This window comes from Enhydra lutris, unplaced genomic scaffold (genome assembly GCF_002288905.1).
Source record: "Enhydra lutris kenyoni isolate GAN:26980312 unplaced genomic scaffold, ASM228890v2 scaffoldscaffold23, whole genome shotgun sequence".
Classification (NCBI taxonomy): domain Eukaryota; kingdom Metazoa; phylum Chordata; class Mammalia; order Carnivora; family Mustelidae; genus Enhydra; species Enhydra lutris.
The window spans coordinates 12,900,693-12,921,736 of NW_019154107.1; the positions used below are offsets into that span (position 1 = coordinate 12,900,693).

A 21,044-nucleotide genomic window follows, 5' to 3' on the forward strand; every position below is an offset into this window, starting at 1 on the left:
TTTACAGGTGGAAAGATGGGTTACTTTGGGCCAGAAACGGCTGCTAGGACACCTCCTTGGAGATGTTACCTATGAGATTTTCAGTCAGAGTTGGTTCCCCAACTCTGACCGAAATGAGTCCAACACCTTTGCTCAACATTGAGTGCCTTCTTCTGTGCCATTACTTCCCTCCCTCCGCCCCGGCCCTTCTGCTTGGAGCCGATTTTTCTACTGACATGGACTGTTGGCTCTTTTCTGCCATTGGCCCAAGGTCTTCATCTCTACATCTTTCAAAGGATGCTGGGTTCCTACTTCATCCTTCAAAACTGTTCACAAACATGCATTCATCCTAAAGCCTTTTCTGTTCTCCAAAATGCATGAAATCTGACTACTACACTGCCTTGTGAGTAACTGAATGGCCGGCCCTTTGAGGGGGCTTGGACTATGTGACTCACCTTTAGACCCCAAAGGCACATATGACAGTAGCTTGCAAGAGAGCTGAGATTAGGTGATTTAGCTGATGATGTGAACCTCTGAGCAAACAGTTCGCCACTTCCAGACCTTAAGAGAAAACCAAATCCAAGAGTAGCTAAGAGAACGCTTACCCATGGATTCTGAAGTCTGACTGCCGACCACCCGGAGCAGCATAGGCTGACTGCTGTCTGACCTCTGAAGAGAGGTAGAAGGAGAAGACACTGTTGTACCATTCACCTTGGCCTCTGCCTGGGGCTAAGGCATCCAAAAGAAAACACCATTAGTTTTCAGGATAAACATTCAAGTAACTGTACAAATTTAAAAGGATTTGTCCTAGAAATTAGAACCTTTTCTATAGAAACCTCCCAAATTTTGCTGTTGATATGCTCCATAGGTACTGTCTTTGTACCTAAACTGTGCCCCCTTACACGTTTACAAGGAAATTACAGCTACCCTGGATTAAGAGAGATAAAATCATTGGACCAAGTAACTGAATGATTTAGAAGGTCATGTGAGAGTGGCAGAACCATGTAAGACCACAACAGTGCAGGACAGAATTCATACTTTTGTTAAGTATGAAGTAACAGGATGGAGAGGACGTATCTCCAACTTGAGCATTCACAGAAGGTCAGGACCACGGGCAGGTAGGGCCTACTATAATGCACTTTTGCTAAGTTTTCTCGCTGGAGGCCAAACAAGTTACGTTTTAGGAAGTAGAAAAAAAAAATCGAAAGGTCTACCAGGAAGTAAGACCAACTTTTCACTTATAGGAAACCACGGGAAACCTTGCAATATTTTTTTCCCAAGCTGAATTTTAAATGGCTCAAAAAAAAAATTTGTAGGAAACAATCTTAAACCAATATAAAAAGATGCACTAGCTTTCCTCCTCTATTTACATCCCTGGAGAGCCGGCACTCTGCTCAGCACATCCTAAGTCGACAAGGGACTCTGAGTTCTATGCTTTAGTTTCATGTACGAGAGGAGAAAGGCATCTTGGTCAATATCCCAGCTTAGAGAGAGATGTGGGCCTCACTTGCTCCAGCAGCTGCCTGAGCCTGTGTAACTGTGACTCCAGTTGTTTGTTGTGATCCTCCAGGATTTGCATCCTGGCTTCCAGGCGGCCTTTGTGTTGACGCAGGAGCTTGGCCTCGGCAATGAGCTCAGCATCCCGGGGACTTTGGGGAGAAGTGGGCATCATTTCAGGAGGGGACGGCAGTGGGGACAGGCCTTTGTGTTCATGCTGCTGCTTGAGACGATCATATTCTGCTTGCAGATTCCTGTTGGCATCACAAAAAGTGGAGAAGAAAGAAAAAAAAACCCAGAAGGTTGAAAATCATCATCCAATTTCATAAAAAAAAATGGCAGAGCGATACATCTGACCACCACCACCACACACAACAGCAAGCAAAGAGAGGTACTTAATGAATGGTTTTTATGAGGACAATCTTCGCAATGCTTAAGAAATGAAAAGAAAATTGGAAGAGTCTGCCTGGCGCGCGAGGGGAGATGCTTTCCAACCTCTTAGCTTACGAGAGCCATATTCAGATGAGCAAGCCGTAGTGGGTTCAGTCATTTTACAACCATTTCCCTACAATGTCACGTGATTACAAATCTTTATACCTCTGTCAACACGGGTTTGCTTAAAAAAAAAAAAAAATCACACATTCGCAACAGCAACGTGGAACAGCCTAGTAGCGTAACCGTGAACCCACCACACTGTTGTAATAAACTAAACATTTTTGAAGAAATAAAGCTGCAGCTTCCCTGTGTACTTTCCTCAATACCCCAGCAGTCCCTCCTCCCCACTGCCCTCCGAGGAGATAATGTCACCCGGAATCCTATGTCTAGCATTACCTTGAATGTACGCACCAAGATTAGGTAGAACTTAGTCAAGATATTTGGCTGTCTGTCTTACCGACAAAGTGGCCATTTCCTGTGACTAAACCCGTTATTCGGCATGTTCTTAAACCTTAAGAACATTATGTTTGAGAAGATACATACCGTTCTAATAGTTGCTTTTTGCCTTCAACACCGTTTTGGAGATTCATCCCGGCTGATACATAATAGTTCCTAATTGTACTTGTAAGGTAGGATTCTGCTGCTTGACTAGGTTAACAACATTCTCTAGTCAGTGGATATTTAAGCTGCCACCCATCACTATTACAAACAGATACAATTAACTTCCTTCTGTTTAAGAGATTCTCTACAAAACATAGCTGGATGTGGAGTTGCTGGGGTTCGAGCGATCTCTGTGTTCACGGCATCCTGTAGTACACAAACTGACTTTTAATGTATTCCTTCAGGTTTTCTGCTTTTTATGTTATAAGAAAATCTTCCTTACACCTCCATTTTAAAGTTTAATTCCCACAGAATCTTTTGTGCCTGGTATAAAGATACAATCTAATTTTACTCTCCATCCCATAGATACGTTACGATGCCAGCCTCCTTGACTGTAAAGTCCATCTCTGCAATACATCAAGCATCCATAAGTACACCGAAGAGCGCTTCGAGCTCTCTGATGGGTTTATTTTTATGTCCCCATGCAGATGGCTCACTACAACTGGAAATAAATTGGTGTCTGGGAGGCCCTCCTACTCTGTCCTGCCTTAAAAGTGTCTTCACTCTTCTTGTCGAAATTTGGGGCTTGAGTTACAGTGGGGGTATATAGGTTCAATAGGGAAGAAGTGACTTCATCTTACGGAGTCTTCACATCCAAGAATGTGCTGAGCCTCAGAACTCCAATCTTATTCTACATCCATTAATAATGTTCTGTAATTCACTGGGTTTTCCTCCTCTAGCTCTTCATGTTGAATGCTGAAACCATATATGTTTTTTAATAAGGAAATTTAAGGGTGATTTCCTTACTGCTTTAGAATTGCTAAGACAGTAATTCCAACGGAGGACACTTCCAGTTTCAGTAAATACCACAATAGGAGGACAGATACCCCCTGCTCACAGATGATACTTTGTCAGCTGAGAGAACTGCTTATCCCCAAATGGGGGAGGTCTGGATCTCTGAGAAAAGGCATGAGATGCAAGCAGAGTCTTCCCACTGTCTGGCTTGCAAAAGATCATCTCATGACGAAGTTTCTAGTTACGGAAATATTTTCAGATGTTCCATACTTGAAAGATCCACAGGGGTAGTATGGCTTCCAAAATGCCGGATGTCCAAACAGAAGATGACATAAAATCCCATCTATTCTTGTTGTCTTTCTAAAGCTCTATCAAGGTTTCTGGAACTGATGAAAGTCATACAGGAAATCAATACTTGATTTTTCTCATGTACAGGAATATAATCTGTGATCTGTTTTGACTGAAATCCTATCCATGGTCCATTAATCTGCAAGGAGGGCTGTATGTACACACTTTGTCTCACAGCAAGTCGCTTTGACAAAGGAGTCATCACACAGTTTATTGAAACAAGTTTACCCTGAGCCAGATGCTGCAAATCAGTCCTCTAGGTGGGAACCAATGTAGTTGCTGACATCACTTAAATCCAATTCCTAACTACGTAACTGACAATCATCTAAATATTTCCGTGAACTTGAAGCAACATCCAATGTTTACAAGGTTTCATTTGATGGAGGTTAACTTCTTACCCCCTTGCAGTTGTTCACTAGAAGAAATACACCTTCACTGAAAAGTCCCACTAACACCACCTTTTAACGGAGAATCCTAGTCAAGATTCTTCTCCCCAAGAGACTGTTCGTCCACAGTGTTCATTCTGAAAACACTATTTTTAGATGTGGACTACAGGACAGTACAGCAAACGATTACTGTCTTCCCACCTACTTTTCACAAAATACAGACAGGACACTACCTTTTCTGGACAGGTCTTCCTTGGTATCTTGATCCTCTGGGTCTAGTTGTCCAAACAGCTCTTTTTAGGAGTTCTTTCTAAGTGTCTTTGTTCAGAAAACACAGCTTAGTATATATAACACATTATATTTCTGCTTATGTTTTCCAGTGAAAACCAGAAAAGGCTCATTTGAATCTGCCAGGGCTTCCCAAAGCTGGACTGTAAAGAATACCAATTGCTCTACAGAGACCCTTTCTTGCCTTCCCAGATGTTGGAAATTGCTCTCAGGAGACCATTTCCTTAAAGACTCATATCCTTCTTCAGTTCTGGAAGATCCTCAGCTATTGTGCCTTCAAATACTGCTTCTATGCCATTTCTTCCCTGTTCTTCCGAAACTCCTCCTAGGACAGATTCTGGAGCCTTCTGGTAAATTCTCCATTTCTCTGCATTGCTTTTTGTATTTTTTAATTCCCTTATCTTCTCTCATGCCAGAGAGTCTAGAATTTGTCTGGTCTATTGACTTCAGTAATGTCAATGACCATAGTTTGCATTTCCAAAGATGTTTTTACAGATCCATTTGGTTGTTACTGTATTTTTTACATATCTGTTTACATCAGCTCTACACCCAGTACCGGGGCTCAAACTTGCAACCCTGAGATAGAGAGTCCGGTTCTACTGACTGAGCCACCCAGGCACCCTGGTTCTTTGTTATTTTAGTAAATGTGATTTCCTCATTTATTTCCTCTCCTTCCCCACTCACCTCTCTCTGTCGAGTAGTTTTGTGGCTGTTCGCACCCAGGACCTCTGGTCTACAGTGATCTTACACTGCTAGTTTGTGGCTCTTGGACTGAGGGGTATGAATGCACTTACTGCTCTACTGCACCACCAGGCAGCAGGGTTCGGGTCCTGCTCTCCTCCGCAACTGCAAGCCTCGCCTCCTCCCCAGGCTCTCCCCGTGAAAGTGTCATGCTGCTTCCAAGGCTGCGGAGAGGCTGTCGTCCCCCTGCAGTGGCCCACATTGTTCATTCTCCATTTCAAGTCCAAGTCTGTCTGGGTGTATGTCTCTCCGGATATGTTTTTTGCGGAGCCTCATTTTAAAAGGTGGGGGCCTCAGTCCAGGCATTTAAAGAGAATTTTAATAATGAAAGTCCACTAACTTCTCCCTACATGCTGCTCACCATGCCCTGGTTTTCTTTTGTTCTATATGTTATCTACCACAGACATTATCTAAGATGCCTTGGAACCAGGGCTCAGGTTATCTTAATCAGAAGCCTACCAGGACTTGTTGACTGTATAGAGGCACTGTCAGTGAAATGAGTCAAACAAGTGGGGCACCCTGCTGGCTCAGCCAGTAGAGCACGCAACTCTTGATTTCGGGGTTGTGAGTTTGAGCCTCGTGTTGGGTGTAGAGATTACATGAATAAGCAAATCTTTAAAAGAAATAAATGAGCCAAACAAGTGCCTTTCTCTTAAACCAAGAGGTGACACACACAAATCTTCTATTAAGCTCAATAACAAACTTGATTTTGTGGGACTAAGTTTCCCTCCTGAAGTTCTGAGGCAGGACAAGTTGTCCTGCCAAAGGTTCAAAACTGGCCAGAAAACAAGGAAAATACCAAGTTCTTGGAGTTCATATTCTGTTTTAAAGGTGCTTATTTGAAAGACATGGTGAATTGTCGAAATAACTTTTCCTAATAAATGTCACGGTCACGGTCACAGAGTTGTTTAGGGCATATTTTTGTTAGGGATTCGGAATTAAAGTTGTTCCCTTATATCTCAAAGGCATTGGCATAGATGTTTTTAAAGTGTCATGATACTAAATTTTTTTGGACACAGTATCTATAAAGCATGGAGCAGAGATCATTTCCATAAAAGACCAGTGGCATACTTACCCCTGTTCCAAGGTGAGTTGTTTTTTAAACGTTAACTACAAATACACAGTTACTCACTTCAACAGTTGGCTGTCAATTTATATTGTTACCTATAATTTTGCTTTTCTTGTAGTTATACATGTATGTATCACCCCTATTAATTCTCTAATTGTTACAGTGTATTTATGCTGTCATTTCGATATAGTTGAATATATGTCAGCAATCAGACAACGACTCCACAGAGAATCTATTTGCATTCTTGATTATCTTGTAAAGTACATTTCTCTGGTAGCCCTCTAAAGAACACTAATTCAAATTCACTGCACATGGCTTTTGTCACCACAATTTCTTCCAGCAGCCAGTCATCCTAAGCAGAACTCTCCCATTATTAATTTCTTATTCCCTACAGAGCTTTTAAAAAAAATCCCTCCATTCTACACTTACATAACTGTATCTCAAGAATGTTTTTGGCATCAAATGTACAAACATGGTCATCCAGACACCAATTTACCTACAAAAATTTCCTAACCACAACATTTCATCCCAAAACAGCAGAATACACTTTTTTTTTCAACTGCACATGGAACATTCTCCAAGACAGATCACATGTTAGGCCATAAAACAAGTCTCAGCAAGTTTAAGAAGACTGAAATTACATCAAGCCTGTTTTCTGACCAGGAGGGTATGAACTAGAAATCAAGTGCAAGAAAAAATACTGGAAAAAGACAAACATGTGGAGAGTAAACCATGAATGGGTCAACCAAAAAATACACAGACAAGTGAAAATGGGAACACAAGGGTTCAAAATACTTGGAATGCAGCAAAGGAAGTTCACAGGGATACAAGCCTATGTCAAGAAAAAAGCAGTCTCAAATAATCTAACCTAGGCCAACCTATACTAACCTATGACTAGAGGAACTAGAAAAGGGAAAACCAACAAAGCCTGCAGTTCACAGAAGGAAGGAAATAATAAAGATCAGAGAGGACATAAATGAAATAGAAACTGAAACTACGAGCTGGTTCTTTGGAAGGATCGACAAAACTGATAAATCTTTAGCCAGACTTATCAAGAGAAGAATACTTAAATAAGAAAGGAAAGGGGGGAAATACAAAGAATTACATGCCAATAAATTGGACAACCTGGGTAAATTGCTAGAAACATAATTTCCCAAAAGTGAGTTACGAAGAAACAAACTTTGAACACACTGTTTAGCAGTAATGAAACTGAATCAGTAATTTAAAAAACTCCCAACAAACAAAAGGCTAGGACCAGATGGCTTCACAGGTGTTTTATACCGAGCATTTAAGGAAGAGTTATTACCTATTGTACCTGAACAGTTCCCAAGAAAGGAAATTACAGGCCAATATCCCTGATGAACACAGATGAAAAAATCCTTCACAAAATATTAGACAACCAAATTCAGTAATACATTACAATGATGAATCAACCTGACATGCCACTTTAAGAAAATCAAGGACAGAAGCCATACAATCATTTCAATACAGGAAGCAAAAGCATTTGAGAAACTTTAACATCCATTCATGATAAAAACTCTGAACAAAGTGGCTTAGAACACAGCTCAACATAATAAAGGTGATATATGACAAACGCACAGCTAACATCATGCCCAATGTGAAAACCTTCAGAGCTTTTCCTCTAAGATTAGCGATAAGGATATCCACTCTCACCACTTTTATGCAGTGTAGTACTGGAAGTCCTAGCCACAGCAATCTGACAAGAAACATAAGGCATCCAAACTGGGAAGGAAGAAGTTAAAATCGTCACTATTTGCAGATGACATGATACTACACAGACTATTAGAATAAATGAATTTAGTGAAGGTCCAGGACCCAAAATAAGTAGAAACCTGTTGTGTTTCAGTACGCTAATAATGAAGCAGCAGAAAGACAAAGTAAGAAAATAATCCCATTTTACAACTGCATCAAAAAGAATACCTAGGAATAAAATTTAAATACCTAGGAATAGCATTTAACCAAGGAGGTAAAAGGCTTGTGCTCTGAAAACTCCAAGACTTTGATGAAGGACAGATGACACAAACAAATGGAAAGATATTCAGCGTTCACAGGTTAGAAAAATATTATTAAAATGTCCATACTACACAAAGCAATCTACAAGATCCATTACAATCTCTATCAAAATACTAAAAGTATTTTTCAGAGAACTAGAACCCCTAACCCAATCTGTATGGGAACCACATTAAGACCCCAGACTAGCCAAAGCAATCTTGAAAAGGAAGAACAAAGCTGGAGGTATCACGATCCCAGGTTCTTGGATTCTCCTGGATACGGACCTTAACATTTTTTTGGATATTGCTATGTCTTCTCAGGAAAGGGAAACAAAAGTGAAAATAAACTACTGGAACTACATCAAAGTGAAAAGCTTCTACACAGCAAAGGAAATCAACAAAACAAACAGGCAAACTACTAAATGAAAAAAGGCATTTGCAAATGATGTATCAGATAAGGGGTTAATACACAAAATATATAAACAACTTCTACAACTCAACACCAAAAAAAAAAAGAAACCAAATAAAACAACTAAAACATGGGCAAAAAACCTGAATGTATTTTTTTTCAAAAGAACACATACAGATGGCCAATGGACACATGAGAAAAATGTTTAACATCACTAATCAGCAGAAAGATGCAAATCATAACCCAGTGAGCTAGCATTTCACACTTATCAGAATGGCCAGTACTAGAAAACCACGAAACAAGTGTTGGTGATGAGATGCAGAAAAACGAAACCTGGTAGACTGTTGGTGGGAATGTAAATTGGTGTGGCCACTGTGGAAAACAGTATAGAGCTTCCTCAAAAAATTAAAAAATTAAAGACAGCACTACCATATGACTCAGAAATTCCACTTCTAGATATTGATCTGAAGACTAACTTAAAAAGATGAATGCACTCCCATGTTCATCGCAGCATTATTCACATTAGCTAAAACAATTTAAATGTCCATTAAAAAAAATGGAAGAAGATTAAAAAACAAATTTCTGCCATTTGTGACAACATGGATGAACCTAGAGAGTATTAGGCTAAGTGAAGTAAGTCAGAGAAAGGCTAATTAGCGTATCATTTCACTTACAGATGGAACCTAAAAACCAAAAGGAACAAACTGAACAGACTCATAAATACGGAGAACTGGTGGCTGCCGGAGGGGAGGAGAAACAGGGAGATCAGGTGAATTAGGTGAAGGGCAACAAGAGGTACAAACTTTCACTCATAAAGTCATGCAGATGAAAAGTACAGTATAGGGAAGGGAAATAGTGTCAATAAGGGGAACGACACTCATCGTGGGGAGCAACCATATGCTAGACAGAATTGTTGAATCGCTATGTTGTACACTTGAGAATAAGATAACATTGTATAGCAATTATACCTCAATTAAACATTGTAACTGTATGATATTAGTCAAAAAATTAAAAAGGTTTTTAAAAAGAGCACATGAGAAATAGAACAACATGAAAGGACTCAACCTGTCAGTTTACTCACATATGAAAATGAGCCAAGTGTTGGCTCACGTTTTCTTTCTTTTAGAACTTCATGGATACTACTCTACGAGTACTGAATGTTACCCTAGAATAAAAGATTACACTAAAAAGAAAAAAAAAAAAGATTTCCTAAGCATGGGCACCTGGCTGGCCTGCAACTCTTTATCTCAGGGTCTGTCAGTTATACCCCATGCTAGGTATAGAGAATATATGTATGTATTTTAAAAGTAAATAACTTTCCTTAGCGACTAATGGATCTGAGAATCAAATTGGCCTTATATCCACCTGTGTACCTGGCCCCTTTAGCAATTGTTAACTACCTACAAGCTAGTTATGGTAAAGAATGTGCCAACAGTTTTTGTGTACTTTCTGTGAACTCACAGAGGTCAAGTGTTTTCAATGTCGGTCATCTACTCTTTAAATGGAACTTTCCATACCAAGTGTAATTACACAATCATATCATGGTATTTCTGAGATAAAGAACTGATGGCCACTTGCCAGTCATCAAGGTCTTACCAGTGTTTGACCCTGACCTATATACCAAAGCATCAGCACACACAGGGTCTACTTCATCAAGTGGGAACAACTACAAAGGTCTGTATCTAGAAAGATGAGGCCCGGAGAAATCCAGCTTTACCCTCATACTTTATAAAAAGGAGCTAAATCACAGCCACCACTCTGGATTGAAGCAAATTTAGTGTATCATATAGAACTATTACAGCTACTATAAATCTAGCAAATTAGCAGTTTCTAAAAAAAGGTGGGGGGGAGACAAATTTTGCAAGCATGATGTATTTTAAAAACGGGAAATGGCACAGAGCTTTTTCAATTATAATACAATTATTTAAAGCTATACTGTAAAATTTTATCAGGCACCAATTCAGAAATACTCTTCAACTAGACAGAGAAAGACACGAGTGTGCCTTGGCAGGACCAGTGTTAATTAAGGAGAAGTTCACGGGGTGGGAAGTAAAGGTATGTATATCTTAGATCTGCCTTAAGCAAAACAGTAAAAAAACGGCAGGAACCTCCCCCTCCCCGCCCCCCACTCTTATTTCTAATCCTTCTCTATTAACACTGTCACCCTTTCATGTATTCAGAGCTCTTAATTCCAGCACCTTGCCTACTGAAATTTGCTCAGCATAAAGGTCTGACACAAGTCTATTAAACCTTACTGGGATTTTAGAATGTACCATTTCTTCCAGTAATACCTGCATTTTAAAAGAGATGCTGAAGCATGTAAAGAAAAATAAGACTTTTCTGGGGGAGGAGGGGGACACCTTGCCTTTTTGGGACCCTTTACCACCCATGACTGAGGAGGAAACTGGAACATAGTTTGAGAGCATGGTTTTGGTATCAGGAAAACCTTGAATCAAAGCAAGGCTTGTCATGTGCTGACGCTAAGCCACTGACTTAAGCACTCATTTCATCAGGAGGACTAATGAGCCAGGATAGGGTCTATATTCCACACGTGCAACTTTCCTAGAACCATGGCCAGCACATTCTAAGTGTTCATTATTATTACTCCTTTCTCTCTACATTCTGCACTTTTCAGATTTAGAACTCAGGTGGGATAAAAAGAAAGAAAAAGCACTTAAATTATCTGAAATGAAAGCAGTGAAGTAACCGAGCTTGGCAGAAAATAGACACATATAGTGCTTCGAAAAAGATTCTTCAGTATTTGTCCTCTGTATATATACATCCGCTCTAGCCCCACTGCCACACCCCGTCATTACTGTGGGAACCCCAGAATCTGGGAATTTCTGTGTATTTTCCATCATCTGTGCTCTGTTCAACTGTGTCACAGCTGAGCACCTAGGCAAAATAAAATCACTGAGCCTTTAAGATCTAGGATGAGATTACCTTAAAACTACTTGGGCGCCTGGGTGGCTCAGTGGGTTAAGCCGCTGCCTTCAGCTCAGGTCATGATCCCAGGTCCTGGGTTCAAGCCCCGCATCGGGCTTTCTGCTCAGCAGGGAGCCTGCTTCCTCCTCCCTCTCTGCCTACTTGTGATTTCTCTCTGACAAATAAATAAATAAAGTCTTTTTAAAAAAATAAATAAACTACCAAATTATGGCCATTGATTATGGTGGTCACAAAATATTCAGACTAGGCCTACAGGACTCACGTATCTAGATGTACTCTATTTTGGGGATATGCCCTTGACACATCAGTGTCAACCTTGCGTTCTAACAGAACCTGGCAATATTAAGGGGTTTTAGTTTCTTTATCTCCAATGACAGGTATTTTTTTTAATTTTATTTATTTAATTTTATTTTTTATAAACATGTATTTTTATCCCCAGGGGTACAGGTCTGTGAATCGCCAGGTTTACACACTTCACAGCACTCACCATAGCACATACCCTCCCCAATGTCCATAAYCCCACCCCCCCTCTCCCAACCCCCCTCCCCCCATCAACCCTCAGTTTGTTTTGTGAGATTAAGAGTCACTTATGGTTTGTCTCCCTCCCAATCCCATCTTGTTTCATTTACTCTTCTCCTACCCCCTTAACCCCCCATGTTGCATCTCCTCTCCCTCCTATCAGGGAGATCATATGATAGTTGTCTTTCTCCGATTGACTTATTTCGCTAAGCATGATACCCTCTAGTTCCATCCACGTCGTCGCAAATGGCAAGATTTCATTTCTTTTGATGGCTGCATAGTATTCCATTGTGTATATATACCACCTCTTCTTTATCCATTCGTCTGTTGATGGACATCTAGGTTCTTTCCATAGTTTGGCTATTGTAGACATTGCTGCTATAAACATTCGGGTGCATGTGCCCCTTCGGATCACTACGTTTGTATCTTTAGGGTAAATACCCAGCAGTGCAATTGCTGGGTCATAGGGTAGTTCTATTGTCAACATTTTGAGGAACCTCCATGCTGTTTTCCAGAGTGGTTGCACCAGCTTGCATTCCCACCAACAGTGTAGGAGGGTTCCCCTTTCTCCGCATCCTCGCCAGCATCTGAATGACAGGTATTTTTCACAAATTTCCTGAACAGGGACCAACACACTACTATCTGTAAAATAAATATACTAATCAAAAGTTCAACAAAAGAAATGGAGAATTCATTTAAAAAAAAAAAGTCCTCATTGTAGAGCTGAAACTAAGGCAAACAAAACGACAACAGCTATTTTTTTTTTTTTTTTTTACAACAACAGCTATTCTTGACCATTCAAAAAACACACTAGGACTGGAGAGGTTTTTAGAAGTGAGGAATCTAGTCCCCAGGAATGGTACCAGTGGGAGAAGTATGTTTCAGTTTTCAGACAAATACAGTAAAATATCAAACTTTCATTGTCTGTGGTCAGTAAAAAGCTGTAACAGTCACTCAGAGGATCATAATTTTAAGCTTTGTGTGTCCCGGCTTGAGTCCCTCATGAGTAGTTAGACTCGGCCTTAAATTCTCCCAGTAAATTCATCTTGATGGCCTATTTTTCACTTGCTGGCACACACTGCTGTACACTTTGGCCATCTCTGATCCTCTGGCCTCCTCTGTTACAATGACAGAAATGACAGAAGCATTTCTTTAAACTAAGTCCCAGTACTTGTACACGAACGTTCAGGGAAGCGCTGTCCGTAACAGGCACTCAATGCAATGATCCACGTGTTTGCCACATGCTGACTGATGAGAAAACCGTGGCCTCTCCATGTGATGGATATCATCAATAAACAAGCACAAATACACGCTACAACATATAGGTCTCTTTAGATATTATGCTACATGAAAGAAACCACTGACACAAGACCACATATCGTAGGATTCCACTCATATGTCCAGAATAGGCATATCCCCAGAAACAGAAAAAAGATCACTGGCCGTCTAGGGCTTGAACCAGGCTGTCTCAGGAGAAATGAACAGTGACCAAAAACAGGCAAGGGCTTTCTTTTTGGGGTGGGGAAATTGTTCTAACATGGACCATGATTATGGCTGCACAACTCTGCAAATATACTAATAACCAGTGAATTGTAGCTTAAATAGGTGAACTGTATGGTACGTGAATTAGGTCTCAATAAGGCTCCTACACACAATTAAGTTCTACATTCAAAATCCTCCCTCTCACAGCACACAGGATTATTTCCCCAGTGAAGACTACTTTTCTCATGCTCTCTCCTACGGTGAAGGATTCAAGTTTAACTCATATGTTCAAAAGAAAAGGGGTCTATAGATGCACGCAGAATTATCTATGCAGATACTTCTCAATACTTCTAGATGATGAATTTAGTAAGAGCCTAAAAATAGGGCGCCTGGGTGGCTCAGTGGGTTAAGCCTCTGCCTTCGGCTCAGGTCAAGGTCTCAGGGTCCTGGGATTGAGTCCCACATTGGGCTCTCTGCTCAGCAGGGAGGCTGCTTCCTCCTCTCTCTCTCTCTGCCTGCCTCTCTGCCTACTTGTGATCTCTGTCAAATAAATAAATAAAATCTTTAAGAGCCTAAAAATAAGCCCAGAAAATAGATGTTTCCGTCCTAGTAGAAAATGATCAAACCACCTCAACGGGTGCAATAAGGGAGCCGGGGCAAGAACAGTAACGTAAGAAATGAGAAAAACAAGGCAGCCTACTAAAAATCAACCCCAAAAAATGTATTTGTACACCCACCACTACACAGATTTGAGACACCACCCTTCACCCTTCTAGAACTCACCTGCTAAGTGTGTAGGAATACTGCCTAGTGCTACCATGGTGATGACCTTGACCCTAACGTCAAAGGACTTTGCTAAAGCAAAAATACAGGTTATTTCTCTTTCTGAAATAAACCCTTTGATTCACTAGAGAATTAGAGGAAAAGGATCACAGGGACTTATTTATGACTTGTAGTTAGCTGTCAGATGGCTACCATAAGTAATCCAGGATTGGGAGATACAAAAAAAAAAAAGGGGGGGGTCAACTTTAATTTTTAAGGTAGTTTAAAAAAAAAAAGGAAAAAGAAGGATGAGTTGAGTCACGTGCAGAAGCCATCCACTTAAGTAATACACACCAGGAAACCATTTCTAACGCGGCATACCCAATTATAGTAACTACACCACAAGTGTGTATTTCCTCTTCATCTCTTCCATGTGTATTTTCTTCCTAGGAGGTCCCTAACCTCTCCCTAGGCCTCCACTTCCTCTAACCCCATCCTCCTCCACACCCCCAAGCCCATTATTCCTCCATCCAGACTTCTCATATAAACTTCTGGCCCATCTTTTCAAATGTCTCCTGCATGTCTCCATTAGCCATGGGGTCCATGAACTAGAACTTGCTAAGCCACACAATGTTGATCTACTGACCATTTATCCCCTACCATTTCAGTGCCAGAGAAGTAATCTGCTTCCTCAAGTAGCATTCCACAGGACCACAGAGTAGCTACACATCTTTTAAATGTATACCTTAATCTGTTGTTGAGATGACCGCTGTACCTGCATTACTGTTATAAGATATAAAGAGGAAGCACTATCTTCCCATGAATTGATAATATATATATATATATATATATATATATATATATATATACATACATATGTGTGTGTGTGTGTGTGTGTGTATAAAATTGTGAGATATATATGTATCTCACATTCCAGGGGAAGCCTCAAGTAACAACTGGCTTCTGCATAAACTGCTTTAAAAAAAAAAAGATTAAACAGTAATGGTGACAGAAGTCAAAGTGGCTATCTTGGGTGGACATCTTTCAAAATTCAATCAGTTAAGAATTCCATATATCAAACTAATTTTGTCAACTTATTGGTGGAAGTTCTTCTTTGTAGTTTGATTAGAAAGCCAGGGTTACTCACTGGGATGCTCCATAAATAGAGTATAAAGGTTTTTCTATGGCCATGAGAGATGACTTAATACCTATCTTTGGATCTTCCAGACTAAATCATTTTGGTTTCTGCATTTATAGGGCTTCACTGCTAGAGCAAATCAAAAATAACTACTGTGAGAAAAATCCAGGCTTCATCTGCAGAGACACCTGTTATAGCTACTTCCTCTGATGTTCCCCAAAAGGCAAGAGCTAGGCTTCTCACCAACCACAGGAGAGAGCCAACTGTGCTGTCTCCATGCGTGGTTTTCAAAATTTAGTACAGACTTGAATTTCCTACTACAAGCAAAGTCTGTGCCATAGAACAGTACAGTTGGGCTAAGGTCAAGTAAGTCATTGGGTTAAACAAAGCTAAACCGGTTACTTTACTTCTATATTCCTCAATGCAAAGATGAATTCATCATGACCTTCCAAAACAAGTGTTTCCAGAGCTGGTCTGTCCTTGGAATCACTTTTTTTTTTTTAAAGAGTATCTTACAGGTATTCTGCAGAACACATTTTAGGCAACAATGACCTTCTTCCATGGAGAAATATCATTTCTATGGCCTTTAATGTTAAGCTTTCAGCAATTAATCAAAAGCACTGGAAGCAATCACATAAAATATCTTCCATCTCTGTTATAAAAAGGACACTAGCCAATGATCACATCAAGTGTTAACACTGTTTAAGCGTCCTGGACTGCCCAAGTTTGAATCCAACCCCCATTTCTTGCTAGCTACATGACATGTCCTTCATACTTGGTGCCATGGAGTCTTTATTTGGGAGACAACTTCTCCTTCACAGGGTCATTGTAAGGATTAGATAAGATCTCCTATGTACTTACAGCAGTTCTTGTCTATAGCAAGGACATGGTACTTAAATGACAGCTATTTTTTAATTTCTGTTACTATTTAGAGCCAGGAAAATGGTGTTTCCTTTGGAAGGTGCATGCTCCTTTCATCCACATTCAGAGATCAACAAATCATGTTTCCTCCTATCCCACTGGCTGCAGGGAAGCTGGGACCATATCTGAATCTCAGTTACAGCAACTGTGCTAATCCCTACTATGTTCACCGATTCCTTGTTTAGACGGTGGGAGTCTCATCACTATGCTTTTTTTCGAATCCTTTTTTAGAAAGTGAATACACAGAATCAGTACAGCAAATTGTTCCTTGAATCTCTTTGAACAAAGAGAACCTGATGCCCCTGCACCCAGTTAGTTTTCCCTGGGGATTGACCTTTGCGAATCAGTAGATTTTCCTGTGTGTTCTATGTTGTGTGGTCTGGTTTTGAATCATCATTTCCACATTCCCTGATCAAAAATTTTCCTATCATCCAAGTTCTCCCTCCTCCATCCTTCCCTGGCCCCATTCATTCAGTGACTTTCACATTTCCCCATCCCTTCTTCATTCACCTACAACAGCCTTAGCTTAGAACCTGGCCATCTTTCGCGAATTGTTTCCATGATCTTTCTATCCATCTCCATGCCTTTAGCTCCCTCTTCCCCTTCTCCTAAAAACTCCATTCAACTGCTCACAGGATTAAACCCAAACTACTTAGCAGGACATATAAAGCCCTTTGCACAGTGGTCTCCACCTACCATCCCACTACTCTCTCTTTCTCCTCTTTCATGCTCTGTCCACACATTACTCTCTACCCCACCAGTCTGGGAGGCTCATCCTCTCCCCTCGCTCAGCCTGGGAAAGTCCTAATCGGTCCTTAGCTTCAACTCCATAGGTGAAGGCATCTCCAATCCCTCTGGACAGAATTTACCTCTGCACCCCCAGAGAGGTTTAACAATGGGTTATCATGAGCTGTTTATGATTAGTTGCTTGTATTTTTAATGCCTTCTCTTTAATTTTGAGCTCCGTGAAGGTAAGAACCAAGGCTTAGTCACCTTTGCAGCACCGGCCCTTGGAAAAACACAGTATGCATTCACTATCTACTGAATTGAACTGGAATTACATCTTTAGGCCTGGAAAGTAACTAAAGAAAGTGAGGACAACAGTCAGTTCTCCTACAGCAAGATGGTGTGGTAATGCAAGCCTACAGGACGATAAGGGTCTTCACGAAGGGACACTGGATTGTAAGAGATTCACCTTTAACCAGGCTGTTCAAGGGGAGGACAGCCGTACCTGTACCTTCTGAATATTATCACCAGAAAGGTTCTTTGGTTTCTCTGCTAGTCCTTCAAGACTATCCAATTTCCTGCGCTAAGAATCTAAGCTCACCAGATAATACTGTGATTTTTATTCTGATTTCCAAGATGTCTGTTTTGTGAGATGGAGGACCTGGAATGGAGTGACAACTCCAGTCTCTAAAAAACATACACTCCCCATTTAAACAGATGAAGTATTTGTACATAAATGCCATACTGTTCCCCAAAAAGGTTTAAGGCAACATTAAAACATTGAGTGTAACAAGACAGTTATAAAGAGAATTAGGATCAAGGGAGAAATAAATTGTCCTTCTGGGTTATCCATCCCCTTCTGTGAAATGGATATGGTGAACTGGTCCCCTCAGGCTTTCATCTGATTAACTCCAGATAAGCTGAAGGAAATTCCGCTACTGGACTGGTTAGTTTGAAACTGAGCCTCTGAATCATGGTGACTCCACCTTCTGTGCCTGAGCAGAGCCAAACTGGCTGACTCCTGTCCACCTTACTAAATTCAATGTGTCTGCCCTTCAGCTTCTCTTCACAAAGCGTATCTTCATGTGGTGACTTCCCTTGCCAAAACAGATCTTGGATGTCTGATTTCTGAGGGAAAACTAGCCCCCTTTATCTAAGCTCTGCAGCCCTTTCCTTTGGGGGGCACATGTTGCCAAGTGACAAGAAGGCCTAGTTTCAGGAAATTCCTCACAGACTACTGCTCTTTCTCCCCTAATCCAACTTCAAAGAAATGGACAGACCAGCTAGGAGAATCCATGCCCACTGATTACCAGCGAGATCGACAGGACATTTGACACTCATTCCATCATGCTCCCTACACCCATTCCAAACCCTCAGTTCTTCATCTACCACAATCTTCAGAGGTGGCCCTTCTCCCCTTCAGAGGCATGCCTCCTCCTATGCCCATAACCACTCTCCCTCCTGCCCCCTTGGGGCCAATGCTCCCATCACCCCCAAGTTCTCCTTCCTTCTTTTTCTGGCATATTCCTCCAGCAGGTAGAAGTTATTAGGGATCTTTAAGTAAAAGAACACCAGGGTGAACCCCACACGATACTGTATGAAATAATCCCAATAAGCACAAGTACATTTGCAAAGATTTGCATGTGTAGAGATTACTTATGAAAGGATACCTAAGAACCCAACATGGCTGGTAGCCTTTGGAGCTGGGAACGCTACAGCCAAGGGAGAAGGTTAGAGGAGGACTCCTTTTACTCTATGTGCCTTTCAAACCATTTGGATTTCATTTAATGTGTATGATGGCCTATTTCTAGAAAGGTAATTAAATCAATGTTCAAATCTTCCAGAGTTCCACCGAGCCCAGTGTTCTTCTGCCACATACTGCCTGGGTAGGTAGGTAAATTCACTTGCACAGTTTCAACTACTACTTGGGAGCTGGTGGCTCCTAGGTCTAGTATCTCTGGAAGCTTCACAGTTCCACTTTTGACTGTCAGACATTTACCTGTGGGTGGGTCCTCAGGCCCTCAACTTAACCTTTCCCACACCCCATTCACCGGCTTCTAGCTACTCGGCCCTTGCAGAAAAAGGTCTATAGATAGTGTAAATATCATAAACTGATATTTGTTTTAAAAATAGAGATGAAGAAGAGACCTGCTTCTCCTCTTCCTGAACTGTCAGTCCACGAGGCAAACAACCATCATCTCGCCACATGCCCTCCAGAACTGGGACTCGGTCCTTCCCTCCCCAGATCTGTGGAACCACCACATCAAGCAACTCCACCTCTGCCCAGAATGCTACTCACATCCAGCCTGTCTCCCCCTTTTCTGTTGCCTGACTTTAGGCCCCAATGATCTCTTGTGAGTTTCCATGATACCTCCCAATTTGAATTCCTTCTTCCAGTACAGTTCTTTTCAAGGTCACCCTCCACACAGCTGCTGGAACAATGGATGTTAAGTGTAAATCTAACAGTATCGTCCTGGGCTTCTGCCCAAGTGGCTCCCTGTCCCAGGTGAAGTGGAACCAGGCCCTTCGCCACCACACCTAGCCCACTTGCCCAGCCTCATCTGCTCCTACTTCCCATCTCATCACAAAAATAACACAGCTGTTTGCAGTTTCCCCCACGTTCCCCCTGCCACTCCTGTCTCCCACCCCTGACACTTACTGCTCCTCCCTCTGCTTGGAAGGCCCACTCCTGACCTCTCTCAGCTTCCCTTCATCTTGGTTATCTCCTCACCATCACTAGAGACTCGCAGAAAGGCCTACAGAAGGAATATGAAGTAAAGACCACAGAGACTATGCAAAGAATGGCCAGGCCTGGGCCCAAGGTCATGCTGTCATTTACAATGTCAAGCAACAGTATCATGATTTCCATCGAGTTCAACCCTGTGGCATAAATACCCATCTAGAATTTCTGTGACTAGAACATTTACAATCTGGCATAATCACTGAAGAAATGAAAAGAGGCAAGGAAAACTCAAATTCAGACTACACGGTGTCCAGTCGCCCGAAAACAAGGCCTATGAAAGGTCCTGAATAGGTACTAGGAATGCCCACAGTTCCATGCTGTCATATAACAAATCTGCTGACAACTTTAATTCACATCAGACTTCCCAGTGAATCAAGTTAGTATGTACCCTCCTTTTAGACTCGAGAGCAACCTAATGAATTTGCTATGCAGGCAGCAGGATGAAAGTGAGTTTTGGTCTCTCACAAAAGCTACCTTCTTTTTCATTGCTAGGGTCACACCTAAAATTCATGGGCAAGTCTTACTTCATTTAGACAGTGCAGAGAAAAATACGTTGGAATCTGACACTACTGATTTCAGTCAGGAGAGTGCATGGTTTTGAATCTATGCAAGAAAAAAGCCAACTCTGAGCTTGCAATGCTGAAGACATACAACAGATCCAATTCTCAATATCCAACTGGTCTCCATCCAGTGACAGTGAATCTGAATGATCTGCAGAGTGAGGGTAAGACATTATGCTAAAGTGAAACATTAAAGACTGTCAAAGTCACTAGTCACCCAAGTTTATGAGACACTATGGAGACAATTCAGAGTCAGATGTAGCTTTTGCTCAGAGCTTTCACTTTGTTATCTGTAGTGCTAACAGTCAGTGAAGAGAATGCCAATGGGTGAGACATACATGGTCTAGGATTTGGAGGATGGATGTTTAACCCTCTAAATTTATGACAAAGCAATGCTTGGTGCTAATCAAGAAGTCTGGAGGAGGGACGTACTTTGAAAAACAAGCAGAAGAACAGCTTTGAAAAGGCACTGCTTTATAAAATTAGGCTTTCAAAATAATTTTTGTCCAAAGTACATGTGTGAGTCCTGCAATTAAAATAGATTCACCTTCATTTCACTCATTCCTTCCATTTACTCAACAAATATTTATTGAACGCTATGACCAACAACTCGGAGAAACGAATCCTAAAGACCGAGTAACACACCCCTGAGACACTTCTACATTGGCCATTCTCTCTTCTCCAACAG

General features: G+C 41.2%; 1 protein-coding gene across 3 annotated transcripts in view; it reads right to left on the bottom strand.

Annotated features, from left to right (window-relative positions):
* LOC111150534 (dystrophin) overlaps positions 1-21,044 on the bottom strand; it is a 2,087,545-nt gene that overhangs the window by 32,327 nt on the left and 2,034,174 nt on the right. For all 3 annotated transcript variants that reach the window (XM_022508030.1, XM_022508029.1, XM_022508028.1), the window contains 2 exons: positions 1,487-1,730; positions 585-708 (listed from right to left, as the gene is read on the bottom strand). In XM_022508030.1, the coding sequence (XP_022363738.1) occupies positions 585-708; positions 1,487-1,730 (368 nt within the window). The remainder of the gene's footprint in view (positions 1-584; positions 709-1,486; positions 1,731-21,044) is intronic.